At 39.7% G+C, this 15,896-nt stretch overlaps 1 protein-coding gene across 1 annotated transcript in view; it reads left to right on the forward strand.

The window, feature by feature from the left end:
- Nucleotides 1-15,896, forward strand: part of LOC110979675 (NADPH:adrenodoxin oxidoreductase, mitochondrial-like) — a 74,287-nt gene that overhangs the window by 42,289 nt on the left and 16,102 nt on the right. The window contains exon 10 of the mRNA XM_022235687.2: nucleotides 10,280-10,453. Within this exon, the coding sequence (XP_022091379.2) occupies nucleotides 10,280-10,453 (174 nt within the window). The remainder of the gene's footprint in view (nucleotides 1-10,279; nucleotides 10,454-15,896) is intronic.

Consider the following 15,896-nt stretch of genomic DNA (forward strand, 5'->3'; position numbering starts at 1 on the left):
GCATGCCTGATAACTAGCGCACGTACAGAGGGCCCAGTTTGATCAGTTCAATCTCTTTTCTGGCCCAGTAATTGAACTTCAACGTCTGTACAATACAAGGTGACAGTGCAGAGTACAGTTCACAAGTTGTTATACTCTAAGAATTATATGCTTGCAAATGTAGCATGCTGAGTATGTAATAACACACTCTAAGTAATGTTGGTTTTCTCATTACGGACACGCTCATTTTGGAAATTGAAGAAGCTCCTCCTCTAACCTTGGAAATTTCAGATTTGTGTGATTCATGTATTTACAAGTATTATGCATCAAATTGGCCTGTTTATCAGTTGCTAAATCGGTATCAATGGCTGTATTCAATTCCCTGAGATGTCCTTGCGAGGCCAGCAGCAAGGCTCTACACTGATTTAATCACTCCTCCGTGTCTGAAGAGGGGAGAGTGGCTGAAGCTTGCCCTGTGTTTGTCTTCCCTCCAAAAATGATGAACCCACCGATAAGACGGCTCAGACTGTGGCGAAGACAGTCAGCAATTTTCAGACAGTTCACTGAGAATATGAAAAGGTGGGATTTGTGAAACTGGAAACACGTAGAAATTAAAAAGGCCTGGAGCGGTGCGCATCTGCTTTCTTCTTCTCTCTTCTTTTTTTTTAGTCTACGGTTGAGAGGAAACAAACTTGTGGCAATATCAGGTTGCCGTGTCTCAAGGCTGGTCGTTTTCATCAAGTTGTGGTGTCTCAGCCAATTTGACTCTTGACTCAAGTCTAGCGTGATAGGATAAAACAGAAACATAATGACGTTGATATTGGAAAGCCGTGGGCACAGTGTCTGTGATTGTTATTGAGTCCAAGCCTATCAACCTGATCTTCGAGTATAACTGAGAGTTACAGTTCACAATATTTGCATTGCTCAACCAACCCTTTTTCCATAGAAAGATACAGGGCAAATATAGATGGCGCGCCATCCCACATTGTATTGGCAGTCCAGAGTTTGTGTCCAACAGTTTCCAATGGGAAATTTTCACACTTATCGGCAGACCTTTGCGTAATTACATTTAAGACACAATGCCATTTTTACCTCGTCATTCCTGGTGTAGTGCTGTAAGCGTAACACTTTAATAATGTAGAACAATGCTTACCTTGTTGAGTCACAATTCACATTTTGTTTCATTTGCTGTAAAGCCTGGTTTCTACGTGGTCATTTGTAATGCAGACGAATCGCAAAACTTGAAGACGCAGACACGAACTGAACAGATGGTGTATGATGTCATTCCACCCAAAATTGAAAGAGAATGGCATCTGAAACTCCGTGATTTCTTCGGAAAATGTGCTTTTAGATTTACTGTACCGCCTCATGATGCCAAACCTGTACTCTGGTTTCATGCATTTAATTGATGATCAGCTATTCAGTTGATCGTAAGGGTGTTATATTAAAATTAAGGAGATAATGGGCAAAATTCATGGAAATAAGCAAGAGGGACATTGTTGCGCACCGGTCATGCCATCATGCATGTTTGTATGGGGATACCATGGCTACTCAATGCAGACAGTCGGCAAAGTTGAACCTGGCTCAACTGTGCCGATCATCATGGGCTGATTTGTGTTTGTCTGCATTGTCGGCGACACCTCCATTTGACATATGTCCAAGAGACATTTTGCGTCTTGATTGCATTGGTTTCTGCATTTCTTACATTGCTATGGAAAACAGGCTTAACTCGAGAAATGGTCAAGCAATTTCACAAGAACATAGGCTAAAGTTCTAGATAACTCACGATGTGTCAAGTTCCAAAATATGAAGATCACACCTGCCTCATGTCTTGAGATATAGCTGAAGTTAATTTAATACGAAGCAGTGATAAACTGGATGTCATCATGATGTCACACTGGTTCATACATCTGCGAATCAGGGTCAGTGTTTCAAGTGGAAACAATGACAAGTTGTACTCTCTTTGAGAAAAGAGAACTATTGTCATAGAGAACTATTGTCCAAAAAAAAAAAAGAACACATACAAAAGCAATACTGTAGCTGACTTGGGCTTAGTCTGGTTCCCTGCCCAACGGTTCCCTGATAAATCTTGATAAAAAAACTTAGGTCAGGCATCACCCACGGATTTAAATACATTTGATGCAAGGGCAAGGGGTCACAAGTTGAGAGCCTGGGCATTTTCACTTTCATTACAGTGGTACACCCTGTATGTGTATTTGTCAGTCATCGGCCTTATTCTTCCTCTCCTCTAGGGAGATTATACCTAGGACACCTTCAGGGCAGTGATATTTTATTCTCACGGCACTGAAGCTGTTGAAGTCAAATATTGCAGGATCAACAGCTGCCATTAGGTTACGGAAGTTTACGTTCAACAGCTAGCCTTCCTACCCGGCCGAGAATAACCGAATATGCCAAATATAGACTGGACGACTTTGGAATATTTCAGCTATTTCTGGAAAACTGGAGGAATCCCTCCAGTATTGGTCACGTGGACATTGGATGATATCGGACCCTGGATTCGTAGTCAGAATCATCGGGTCTGGTATCCAGACTGATTTGGGCTCATTCTGATCACAAAAAAAAAAATGGAAACAGATTGTTCAGTATCCAGTTGACTTTGAGTATGTACTTCCTTCAACGTCAAGATCTAACACAGATTTGACTCCCCCCCAAGCCAACATTTTGGTTTGGTTTTCAATCCCTACCCAGCTGTTTGGGTTTCCTTTGATTATAGATTTTTTGTGTTTTACTCCCACTTCTGTCGAACAAACATTCCACATTGTCATTTTTGTGAAGGGATTTCCATCAGGCCTCCAAGCTTTAGAGGCTGCACACTTGTGAAAACCCTTGGTTTCCTTGCCATCATCACTTGAAATGAAATATTTACGTGCACATGCACGTTTGGTCCTTTGAAATAGAACCATTCACTGTGGGTTCCACTCACTCACTAATGGGATCTACCCTCTTTTGTCTAGTCGGCTCAACTATTCTCTTTGTCATCGGCAGTGTGGTACTCATAGAGCCCATAACTGGATGCAGAGGATTCTTATTCAAATATTAGCACTAGTGCTGGTCTTTCTTTTTTGGGGGGGGTTCAAATATTCCTGTTTAAACCACTTTAACGGAGCAGTCAACTTCCCTGTAGTCCCCTTAACCTTTAGTTGTGGAGTTCTGCTGACGTGTCTCTTCTGTAGTGTCTCATCGATGGCAGTGTTTAATTCATCTTGATGGTCTTAACATCTCTATCACTGCTGTGGACATTGCCCTCCCATTTTGGTAAATACGCTGCTACCAGTTTTATCACCCTGGAACCCTTGTGAACAAAATAGATGTGTGAAATGCCTTTTTAATAATGTTTACCCGGCCCCTGCGAAAAGAGGTTGACCCCATTTTCCATTGTGCACTAGGCAGCATTCAAGTGTTCCCGGTTTCCCATTCAGTTTTTATACTAGAATTCTTGAACTCCTGCTCCCAAGAAGAAAATGGATCGTCTGTTGTCTTTATAGTTATAATATCCAAGGCCGGGCCTACCTCTTTTGCTGCCTGCATATATTGGTTGTTGACAGTAGTTGCTATGGAGATAGCTGTGGAGATACTCGGCCAAAGAAAGGTCGGCCAATTTAATGGTATCTTAATTGCTTATTGGAATTGGAAAGCCCTTGACTAAACCCCATTCCCCGTATATTGTGCACTTCGTGTCTCCTGCTAGGCAGTTTGTCTGACGTAAAATTTGCAGCTTGTTCAGTGGTAAGCGTAGTGTTCCATACAGTCGCTGTGAGAATACCTGTACATACGTGCATGGCTTCAGTTTTTGTTCTTTGCATCATAGGTTTTCTTGTTGCTGGGGTATGTCTCCCAGACAGCGTGATGTCCAGAACTATGCTCACCGCTCTTGCAACTTTATTTCACCCTGCACACAAGCAAAAACCCCACTAGATATAAGCCCAGATGGACTTAGTCACAGGGACGATCAGGAAGCAACCCGAGAAAAATATTAGTAGGAGTTTACATAGAAAACAGAGAAAAGGACATGTTTGTAGGGGGTCGGGAACTTTAACTGTGAAAGTGCCTGCACTCAGCACTGATGGGAGCCTTTTTTTCCCCCCCTATCATGATACTGAGATAATTTTTTGCGGAGGGTTGAGGGAAAGTGTGAGTGCGTAGGCATTGAGAAAGTGATGATTGGCAGTATACTTTCAGACACAAGTTTGTTGGCAGTATCAAGTAACGTACGGGCCATTGTTACTAAAAGCATCCATTTTCAGAAAGTGGAAACACGGCATATCCCTGCTGGTGGGTATGCACCGTTAGAGACAGGTTTGGGCGTGTGTAACATGCTTAAATGGGTATCAATTTGATGGTGATACACAGGACGTGCATGTCATGCATGTATTGTGGAGAAAGTGGCATTTTGTCGTTGAGTATACAGCACACACTGTATAGCTTCCTGCAAGGTTGTATCATCAGTGCCTGCCGAACACAGTGTGCATTCTACCAGTCCCTACCGCCTCCATTAGCCAAGTTGACATTTCTGAAAATCACAGTATCCGGTGAATGTAATCAACACATGATACTTGTAATGGAGCTTTATGCATGATAGAGAGCCCCCTGGTTGGATACCCTGCTGTCGCAGCATTAACAACATCACTGGTCATTAAACCTCTTCTGTCATATGGTTCACATCAAAGCTGTGCGTGCTTACAGCCATCATACTTTCTTTCCTTGGCACACATGGCGGCGTCGTAGAGTTTATATTTGAATTCCTGTACTGCCAAGCTGCTGAATAAATAGAAGTAAATTAGCGGAATGGTTCTTTTACTTGCTTTTGTGTTCCTGCATGTTTGCCTGTTTGCTCACAAGGCTGTGATATTAGAATGATGATCCGTATTGGATCTGCAAACGTTAATGTAAAATTCTGGGAGTAGCTCATTGATAACATCGGAATGTGAGGAATTGTTTTGAGCTCTTAATGTCTGAAGATGTCTATCTCTGACATCATGCCCGGGACCTCATATCTGGAACCTCTTGGTCCAAGTACAGGACACCTAGTGAACTGTTCATGTTAAAAATCTTATCACTAAGTACTCGGCAAGATGTTCATGCATTTATAGTTGGTGTGCACGAGAACTGGAGCTGTGATGGAGTTCTTTGCCAAATGAATTATTTACTGAAGTAAACGTGGTACTGTAGAAATGAAACTCGAAAAACAATGCAGCACGGTCGGAGTATATTCAAGTTACATGTAGATCTATTTTATTAGGTGAAAGGTATGTACAGATATGAAAGCATTTGCAAACATCCCAATAAGCCTTGTGCAAGTTAAATTTGAATAAAATCTGGTACACTGAGTTCTTTAAATTCATGTGAACATAACAATTTACATTCTCCAGACTGAAAACACTGTTGCTGTACCTCGTGATTTGAGGCAAGCTTTTGCTAAGTTAATGTACATAAGAGATGCCTTACAACAATGCACTGTTCTCAATGGATAAGAAGGGCACAAAGGAACCAGTCCATTCCAGAGATGGCAGCCGCTATGCAAAAGCTTGCCCCAAATCACGCGGTAAAGCAACAGTGTCTTTAGTCTGGGGAATTAAAGTTGTTAGTTTCTGTGCAATCAGATAACTCAGTGTACCAGATTTTATTCAAATTTAACTCAATAATGGCTTATTAGAGCCAATTCGTAAGTAGAGTTTTAACTTGTCTTTGGCAAGCTAATAAGTGGACCCACTCATTTTCCTCAGTTAAAGCTCTCATTCAATGAAGCCTAAGGCACCACCATATTTTTAGGATTACCGGTATTTCGTATCTCACTACTTGACTGCACCTATAATGTAGTTTACTGTCAAGTCCTTGCCATGGTTTCAAGAAGCCAACTTACTATTGGCACAGGGCAAGGAATGTAAAATTTATGAGGTTTTTTGATCGCTAAGCTTTCAAGCACGACTCCAAGCTTCTCTTCAAATTAAGCGAAATTCATAAATGCATATCCAGTTACAGTACATAAATAGCTAATGGATTTTGAAATAAGCTTGCAAATTTGATGAACAAACTCTTGTCCCATTTCTCTGGGCTTGTTGCTGAATGCTTCTATACATGTGCATCTTGGAATAGTTTGCAAAAGGTCAGATGTGAATATTTTATTATATTAGCTACAGAACAGATAGACATGTGCACGTTTGCAATGCCCGATTTGTAGGTTGGTGTGTGTTAAATAAACTTCACTCCAGTCGCATGTTTGTGCCAAGCTGGTCTACCATCAGGAGGGGCAGGTCATTGTGAATATCAGCTCTATGCACCTTGCCCTAATAGGTTAACATTTGCGGTGCGTGTTAAAATACCTTTCTCTACAAACTGAAATTTGGGTTTGCTGATTTGCTTTCAGGAGATACAGACTATTCAGAAATTCCTTGTGCTTAAACAGCCTTAAAACCAATTTAACCACAAGAATATAATATCAAATCAGTGCTCTGAAATATGTGTTTGCCGAGCTTTCGGTAACTGAGTACCTTCCTCAGGGCAAGCAGATTCTTGTCCTGAAGAAGGTACTAAGTTACCGAAAGCTCAGCAATCACATATTTCAGAGCACTGATTTGATATTATATTCTTGTCGTTATTCTGATCACGGTGCTACACAGCCCTTCCATATTTCTCTTAAAACCAATTTCATGTGTGTGCCTTATGTCTACATTTAAATTGTATAATTTTCTATCGTAGATGAACATGGGATATGTTTTTGCTAATCTGCCCTCATTAGGAGATACAAATTATTCAGACCGTAGTTGCCCTTATAAATAAATTGTGTTTTCAAAAAATCTGTTTAATGCATGTTTACAAGGTATCCAAATTTTATTGGTTCATCAGGGATTTCTTGGAAATTGTCAACTTTAATATAAAACAATTCAGTAGATAATATGAATCCATAAAATTTGTAATATAAATAATATAAGTTTAAAGTACCGTGCGTGACCGCCTCAAAATCTTATAATACGTATTAAGATTAAACTGCATATTGTCGTCTAAGTGGTCAAACATACATAAGGAATAACTTGTATTATAAATGTTGAAAGAAAGTTTACTTTCAGAGAAGGAGTTTACTTCTGATGGGATCTGTGATTACTAAATTACCTCGTTCAGAAGCAAAGTTGTCAGCACTTGTTTAGTGAAGAGCTTGAGAGGCACTTTCAAGCTTTGTCAGGTTGGATTCGAGCCCACGGCCGTCTGCTTGCAAAAACAAAGGCCAGCCAATTCAAATTCCACAAGACAGTGTGTGTACTGTAAGTACCTCAGACGGTGACATCTGATCAGATTGTTTCCACATGAGAGCTTCTGTAAAGCTAGGAAATGTACCATGCTTGACAACATTACACGTGCATGAGTGATGAAGGGAAGAACCTCATTATCGTAGATGTACATCGTCCAGAGGCAAACATTTCCATCAAATGTCACATCGACGTTCTTAGTAAACTGTACATGTATAAGAGGGACTTGAAACAGGAAGGCTGACATTGGAAGTCACAGCAAAGGAGAGTTGACTGAAGCATAAAATGTGCTTAGCGAAGTTGTTTTGTTAATCAGCATTCTTCACTTTTAAGGCTTCAGGCTGTGTTTAAAACTCAGATAAAGCAGAATATGCTCACACCGTGTCTTGGACTTTATTCAGTATCATCAACTGCAGTGCAGTTCAGTGTGATGCTTCTTGAAGCATTGACAGTGTGATTTACCAAACTGATTTCAATTGTTCGAACAGTACAAGAACAGTACGAGAGCACCTCAGTCGGTAGTGCTTGTATCCTACTAAAAGTACTCTTCAAGTGACACTAATAATTCTTTCACTCATAGGACGTTATTGGTCATTACAGAGACATTTCAACATCTCCTGAAGGTTTCAAGTCCTGGATTGAGGCAACATTTCTCAGTCGCAAATCAGACAGATCAATACTAGATCATGGTCCAGCACGTGAATATACCGAGTTTCATTAAGATAGGATACATGTACATGTATTGGAATATTGAGTATGGGGTCATCATAGTTGAAAAAGTTTGTGCACAATCCCATGGGAATGTCATTCTAAGGTAACGGTAAGGGCAATTATTATTAGTAGTATTATTTCTGGTTTATTGAAGCCACACCCCCAGCCCCTAGGGTTAAATTAAGTACAATAAATCAGTGGTGAATGATGAAAAATTTATTAAAAAGAAAGAAAAAAATATTTCTCACCCTATGAATTCGTAATGCTACCCATAAATTGATTGAATGATTTTGTTTTTCCAATGCATTTTAATGAGTTTAATAACTCATGACTCAAGGCTGTACAAGTGTGCGAGACCATCTTTTATTGATATTTTCATTTTCGTTTCTGTCCATTCCCTCTGAACAAGACGCCGTGTTCCTAAACTTGACAGAGACTCAAGATGCCAAAATCTTTTCTCCACATCTGTTTCCAGTGCCCGTAAAAATTTGCGGCGCTTAGTGAGCCTAAGACCGACTTGCCGAGCAGAGTGATTTCTTGATATCCCCACGGATCGCCCAATCTAGATTGCAATTTCCAGTGACAAATCCATCAGGAGCCTTTACACCTGTATCTGACGAAAGTAATCGGCCTGTTTACAGTGCTTCTAAAGCCCGTGTGTATGCATAATCAGACCGTCCCACCACAAAGCGAGAGGACTAATTTGCCGTGCAGTTAATTAGCTTCTGAACTAGTGCTTCATAGACGGTATTTTTTTGGTATGCTCCTGATCGTTTCTAACTTTTTATTAACTGAACCCACTAATTGCCCAATTATTTTTAATTGGACTCTCGTTCCAAATGGGGAAGGGTTAGTGCACCCCTGCAACCAATTAGGATCGGTATCTTTTAATGCCTTCAACAGGAAAAAAAAGAATGGTAACAGAAAGTATTTAGGCGCACGCTCTCTCAGGAGGTAACTTTTTGAAATCCCATGTAAGTGTATGTATTTGGATTTCTTAATTTCTTAACATCGGGCTTGAAGGGGGAGGGACCACTCAACTGCCTCGACCAAACCTCAATGGATCTTAACAAACTTGACATATTATGTTCATAAATACATGTCTTTCAGGAGCTTTCCTCAGTTGCCACAGAAACCAAGCATGGGGGAACAGATCCAAGCAAAACTGTTCATATATATGGGTCTCCAAACTTGGCACCTCTTGACTTTTTCAAGGTTGTTGCAACCAAAAATTTCTATTGTTGAACTTGAAACTTACTGCCTTGAATATTTTGGAGTACTGTTTTTAAATAGAACAAAAAACCTAAGATGTTTGATTAAACAAGAATGGTGTCGTGAATTCCAAGCAGTTTATATGCGGTTTTATCTTGATATTAAAAATTCTACAATACTGATCATTTTCCCGTAGTTTTAAGTTTCAAGGCCAGTAGGTAAAAAATACCACTGGCAATCAGTTCCAGGGAGGAGGGTGCAGTGAAACCCTTTACCGCCCCTCAGGCTAGAGCTTCGTAGAAGTCACAGTGAATCAGGTTTCCAACCCTGTCAATGTAGGTTAATTCAAACATGTACGTGACAAATCCAGGTTGGATTTTCATTTGGGGTGTTGTTAGGTCAGAAGGCACATGGGAAAATCACACAAAAATCACATCACACTGCAAAGACCAGAGCTATCAAAGTCATAGCATAGTATACATTTCCTGGGATCAGGTTGACATTGCATTGCTGCAGATTAATGCATTCCAGAGTCTCTTTGTAATTGGAATTTGCTGCAAAGAACACCTGTGCAGGTACACTTTCAAATGAGAAATTTTTCTGAGAAATGCATGCTGTAAGATGATATCAATTAATAACATTTTTGACTCCTTTCAAATTGTTTACTGCCAACACTCAAATCACATTTGTGTGTATAGTGTGAGTTTTGTGCACTTTCAGAAAAAGAAACAGTGAGTCAATGAACCTTCTTAACAGACATTGGCAGAGTTGACGATGACAAAGTCCAGTTGTGTCGGGCACAAAAGAAATACAGCGGAGAGGAAACTTCTGAGCCATTTTCACTTCGCGTGTGTTCATGTGGAAGTAAGATTTGCAAATGGTGCAAAGTGTGGGCGAGCGTTAAACCTTGTGTTGAGTGCACTCAGTGCTGGATCACTGCACATGCCATTGGAGCACTGTCAGTTGGCTCCCCTGAGTAGCGCCCTTGACAGCTCCTGTTGAGTAGGCCAGCCTATTCACTTGTTTGACTTTGTTAACGACATCGTGTTAGCAAAAGCCAGTGCGTGAATGTTTATACCACTCAGGCTACTTACAAGTTCATCTTTCACACTCAGGCTTGTACTGCAGTGGCTGGGTCAAGAGGGGTCCCACAGGTGTCATCTTGTCGTCCTTGAATGATGGCCGGGAGACTGCCAAGACGATCCTGAGAGACCTGTCGGATGGCTCCTTAGACATCAGGGGAGACAAGCAAGGGTGGGACCAAGTAGCACAAGTCTTGATAGATCGAGGTAAGACACTGCCCTGTCTACTTCTTGCAACTTTTCAGTGTTTTTTTTTTCCCCCTCTGGCTTTTCACCTCACTCTGACTTCAAATACTCTGGTGCTTTTTTTTCCTGACTCAAGAGCATCCCCCTTCACTCTGCAGAGTTTTCTCTGTGTAAATTTTGTACAACATGGATACAGGTTTTTTGTAGGAAATAACGTCTGGAGGTTGAGTGTCCTCTGTTAAATGATTTTTGTTTTTAATTTGTCAGTTTTGCCATTCAAATAAGGCATAATTGTCAAAGGATAGTGTTATTCGCAAACTCATACATCAGATTATCTCTTTTTTCAGCAAGTACTATTCATGGACAGTAACTTTAGTGTTGTTTCTGTTTTGTCCTCTCATTTGACACTGCAAGATGTCTTTAGATGTTTTAAACTATTATGAAATGGGTTCAGTTGTCTTCAAACTCTACCTGCTCCATTACCCTCTTGTAGTATACCCTGTGGGGAAGCATACCAGTATATTCTTTGAAAAGATTCAAGAACTTCAGAAATTTCCCTTTGAAAGGTTCCACAGTTTCACGAATGCTGTGTCCTTCAACAGAACCTTGTTTTGAACCTTGATAAGTCTCCCTAACAAACTGTTGACTAATGCACCTTACAAGTTAAGGATGATTTTGAAGAAAAAATTCATTTAGTTGCAAAATAATTTTTCAACATCATACCATTGAAAACTTGTTCCTGAAATTTGCAGCCTAAAGAGACAACTACATGGAACAGGTTTGTTACAGCCTGAAACAATTTCCGAACAAGAAACCTTTGATTTTTATCCAATACTAGAAGGGGCTGGCCTTACGTAGTCATTGTTGCATCATTCAGAAACGATATGGCAGGGGAGAAAAAAGCGAGGTGCCTGTATTATGTTTCAAGGCTTAATCATGAGGATTAATTCCAGGGCACTGTCATTCTTTGGATGCAATCATTTTGCCGTCCTGTGAGCATACAAGGTTACCATCTGATGACTGTTGCCACGAACAGGAACTCTATCATCTCTCTCAATTTTTATGAAGGCAACATAATGAACACCAGGGTTGTGATCGTGGAAATATTACTTTACATGTATGTGTTGACGCGTTTTTAACGACCTGGAGGATGGTTCGCATCGTTTCACATTGCCAAAGTAGAAATTGACAGCGTGGCTGAACAAGTATGCCTAACCAGTGGCATGTGTGAGTTTGGTGTGGGCTTTAGAATTGGTACAGAAGCAGAAACCTTTTTATTTTGCGTGGTACATGTGTGCCAGATTCCTCACAGTTATCCTCAGACATGATGTCGCATTCAAACTCCGTAGTCCTGCAGCAAAAATTCAGAGGTTGAGCAAATCTCACTCAGCTCTAGCAAATTTTGCTGGTTGTGTTTCTGGACATCACGTTCGCTTCCACATTTATTGCATTGTTTGAATAGGAGGCAGCCTTTACACAAGTGCCTTTTTTCAAAGATGAGTTCAACTTTGTAAAGACACATACACAGGACCATTCTCGTTATCCAACCAGCAGGCAGACTTGTATAAAAAAAACCTTTGACATTACTGTGTCTTTACTCTCCAGGTAGAAAATAGCATGCTCAATGGTTCCCAACTTTTGCAGTCGTTTGTTGCCTTAAGGGCAGAGATGTTTGCTCTTAATTAGAGCCCGTTTCTCCGGGTATCAGACAAGTATACTGCAGTGTAGCTGTGTCTTTGACAGTCACTACAGCACAGTATTTTTGGTTCAACAGTTGCCGCGCCGCGCAATGTACTTATTAATTAATTTCCAAACGTTTCTCCTGGTGCACACAGCCAGGTTTCTAATAATGCAGCATTCCCTTTGGGCCAGATTAGTCAGTACCAGTGACATGTCTAGCCATGTACCTCTGCTGTCACCGAATCCCCCATCAATTGTCAACTGTCGGAAGATACAATGCCCCCAATACAATCCACCAGTACCTGAGAGGACTTTCCATCAGATCCAGTACCAAGATATTTCCCCATTTGTAATTTTGTTCTCGGGACTGCGGGTGCCTGTCAAATTGTCAAGTGGGTGAAGACAACATACGCATGCACATGTGCAGCACTTTTATCAAATAGGGTTGTGCGATTTGTTTGAGTATTCAGATTTTCAATCCAGTACCAAGTATTTGAATATTTAATTTGAAAGTGAATATTGGAAGATGAAAAGTAATATAACAATAAAGAGGAAAATTCAATTACTTGGTCACAAAATTGCATTCAGAAAGCTAATTTCACAGTGTTACAAGTACTCTTTAAGGGACATATGCTCAGCAAATATGAAGCAGAAGTATTTTACCTTCAAGTTTTTTCTTTTTGACACATGGTAAAATCATGTTTAAGATTATTTTTCCTTTTTTGTGTGCTTTTTTAGGAATTCAGGGCATCAAATATTCAATCCATTGGACGGTGAAGGATTCAGATGTTCAGTTATTTGAATTGACCTAGCTTTATTTTTCATGGGTGCAAGCCAATTTTCCCCCCCTCATAAAGTACAACTGAAAAAAACTCCACCAATGTTTCCTCTTTCCTGTTTCCACACTTATTTAAACATCAAACCTTGTATGAGTAAAATACAGACACATAGTTTTTCTTTGTATGCATTTCATACCAAGTGTATTTAAGGAATTGGAAATGCAAAATTTATAGACGTCACAGGTAATGTTGAATTTGAGATGATGTGGGGCCTGAGCGGAATTTTTTAATATCGGAAGCCGCACTTAATGGTGCTGATGTGAGTTTTATGGCCACCAGCTTGCCAGCGCAACATTCATGAGTCGAATTCAACATAGCCTTGTCATGTTTTGCTGCCTTAAGCCCAGCATGGCATACATTACATGCAGTCTGTCCAGAGACTTCATAAGGGGCCCATTTCATAACGCAGCTTAAGTAAACAAATAAGTAAAAAAATTGTTTAAGCGTGAAGAAACCTTGCTTGACAAACCAGGTTACCAGCCAAAACCTCTTGTGATGTATATCGTCTTGGAATGGTATTTACCTGTCTTTTGGTTAGCATGACAATCCGTAGAGTTTAAGCTAATAACGTTTGTTTATTAAGCAAGGCTTTTTCATACTTAAGCAAATTCTGTGCTTATGCAGCTCTATGAATGGCCCCAGTTGAGTTACAAAATGTCCTCTCAAAGGAAGGTTTTACTCATTACTGTCATCAATGCATGTTGTCCACTTCAGTGTCTTTACTTGTACATTTGGTAAATCGTTTCTGCTGGGAAATAAGCCAAACAGGATTTCTTGTGGAATATTTCGTATGGCCGGCCTAAATTATTGGACAATCAAGTTGTTACCATGTGCCCAGTAATCAAAGTTGGGATAGAATATTTCTTTGTCTAACAACTCATACTTTTAAATAGATCTTCTGAAATCAGAAACAGGTACACGTTCACATCTTCTCCTGTTGTGTATGTTTGACATCATGGTTTGTAGATGCTACATGCATACTCTGTTAACTGTTTTTGGTTGTGTATATGTGCATTGCATCCCAGCTGTGTATTCACGTTGTACTTGTATTATATTCTTTGTAGTTGCTCTGTCAGTGAATGCGTGCTGTTGAATTTTGATACCAATACTATAATTGAATAAACGAATCCTTTATATATATATTTAAATTATTTCAGTCTACATGGGTGAGGTTATACGCATTCCTAATATCAAACCTGTAAATGAAGGGTTTATTTCCAAAATGAGATGTGTCCATTTGAAAAAACAGGTAATTTTTCCAAAAGAATGAAAGATGAAGAGCTTTAGCAGTGTACAATGTGTCTTTTAGCTTCTTTTTCGCAATTTTGACTCAGTAAAGTTGTGCTTAGCTGTCTTAAATCTGTAGAAACTGACTGCAGACAACTGAGCGAGGGTGGGATTCTGAAAGATTCCAAATGTTACGTATAGAATTTTGGAAATAAACTCTTCAAATGCACCTGCAGTGGCTTTGGGGTACCATGTGATGTTTGGGATTGTCTTCAGCATTGAAGCCACATGCTGTACTCTTGCTTTAATGGAAGGGAAAATGTGGTAATTGATTAAATCGGGTTCATCTTTTCTTAGTGAGGAAACCACCCTGATTGGAAATGCTCTAGATATTGAGTCAATAGTGGTTAATGCACATTATCACTGACCGCATTGTATTAATTGTGATCTATCACCGTGCTTGCTCAGTCTTAATATAATTTACCCCCTTAAATGTCCTATATGTACATGTACATCAAGCATTGGTCGTTTGGATGTACGGGGAAATCATATATTTGACCTACATGTGTCTAAAGATTGTCCAGGAAGACCTGTTATTCATTGCTGGGAGGTGCAACACAGATGCCCATTTAGTTGAATAAGACATCCAGCAGTGGCACATTTAAACTGATGACACACTCTAACTGTCCTGTACTGTGGGAACTCCATCAAAACCCTGCAAGACCAGCCAAAGGGGCTAAATTTATGTGTGTCAGTTAACCTCATAGTGCCTCTGTGTGTACTTTTTTATTTGTCATCAAATTCTACTTCTGGAAAGAAGTCTACATGTACATTATCTTTGCTCCAGTTTGCACCCATTCAAACTAATTCACACAATGGTTACACCAAGTGCATCAGCTCAAGCAAATTTTTATCATGCTAAATCATTATGTATGTACTCCAGTTCAAGCATGTTTCAATTTGTGCAGGCAAGTTTAGTTACACACTTTTTACACCAAGTTCACGCCAGGTATACCTACCAGATCAAGTTATGAGTAATGTTGCCTCAGTTTCAAGCAAGTGTGCGACATGTTTACACCAGTCTGAGGAATTTTATAATATTTGTACACAAATTCAAACAGGTTTAAATAATTATGTTGGTATGATGCCAATAAATGTTATACATGTAGCATCTTTACATTTATACAAATATATTTGTTCTAGTAATGATACAAACACATCAACTGCATCAGTCCCTGTGTGTAGCTTATGTTTAATTTATTTTCAATACTTTTTACGATTGTTGGCTGCATTGTATACAAAAAATAGCTTGAAAAGCCCCAGCACCACATTCTTAAAAGGTATGATGTGTTTGCTGTCTGTGCATGCATGTTTGTTTGAGAATTACCTACAAGGAAAAATTTAAGTCTCACTGAAAATTGATGTCTCTTACTTGTCACAGAGAGCCTGTATGTTGCATTGTGATGATGTAAACAGTGCATATTTCAATCCCCTGTTTATTCAGCCGTAATTTAGCATCAGGAGTATACAGTTTCTCACCAAAGTGTATAGATGCTCGCCTTGTTTCCCATAAATCAGACTTGAAATATCCCTCCTTGTCCCAGCATGGAGCGGCTTGTTTTACACTCATGCCATCTGCTTTCATACCAGATAACTGTAGCCAAGCAAAACATGGTTTTTCCATTTTGGTAATAAAAACTATTATAGTAATGTACATT

Source organism: Acanthaster planci, linkage group LG07, assembly GCF_054643075.1.
Source record: "Acanthaster planci isolate LZ-2023a linkage group LG07, COTS_SCS, whole genome shotgun sequence".
NCBI classification, from domain to species: Eukaryota; Metazoa; Echinodermata; class Asteroidea; order Valvatida; family Acanthasteridae; genus Acanthaster; species Acanthaster planci.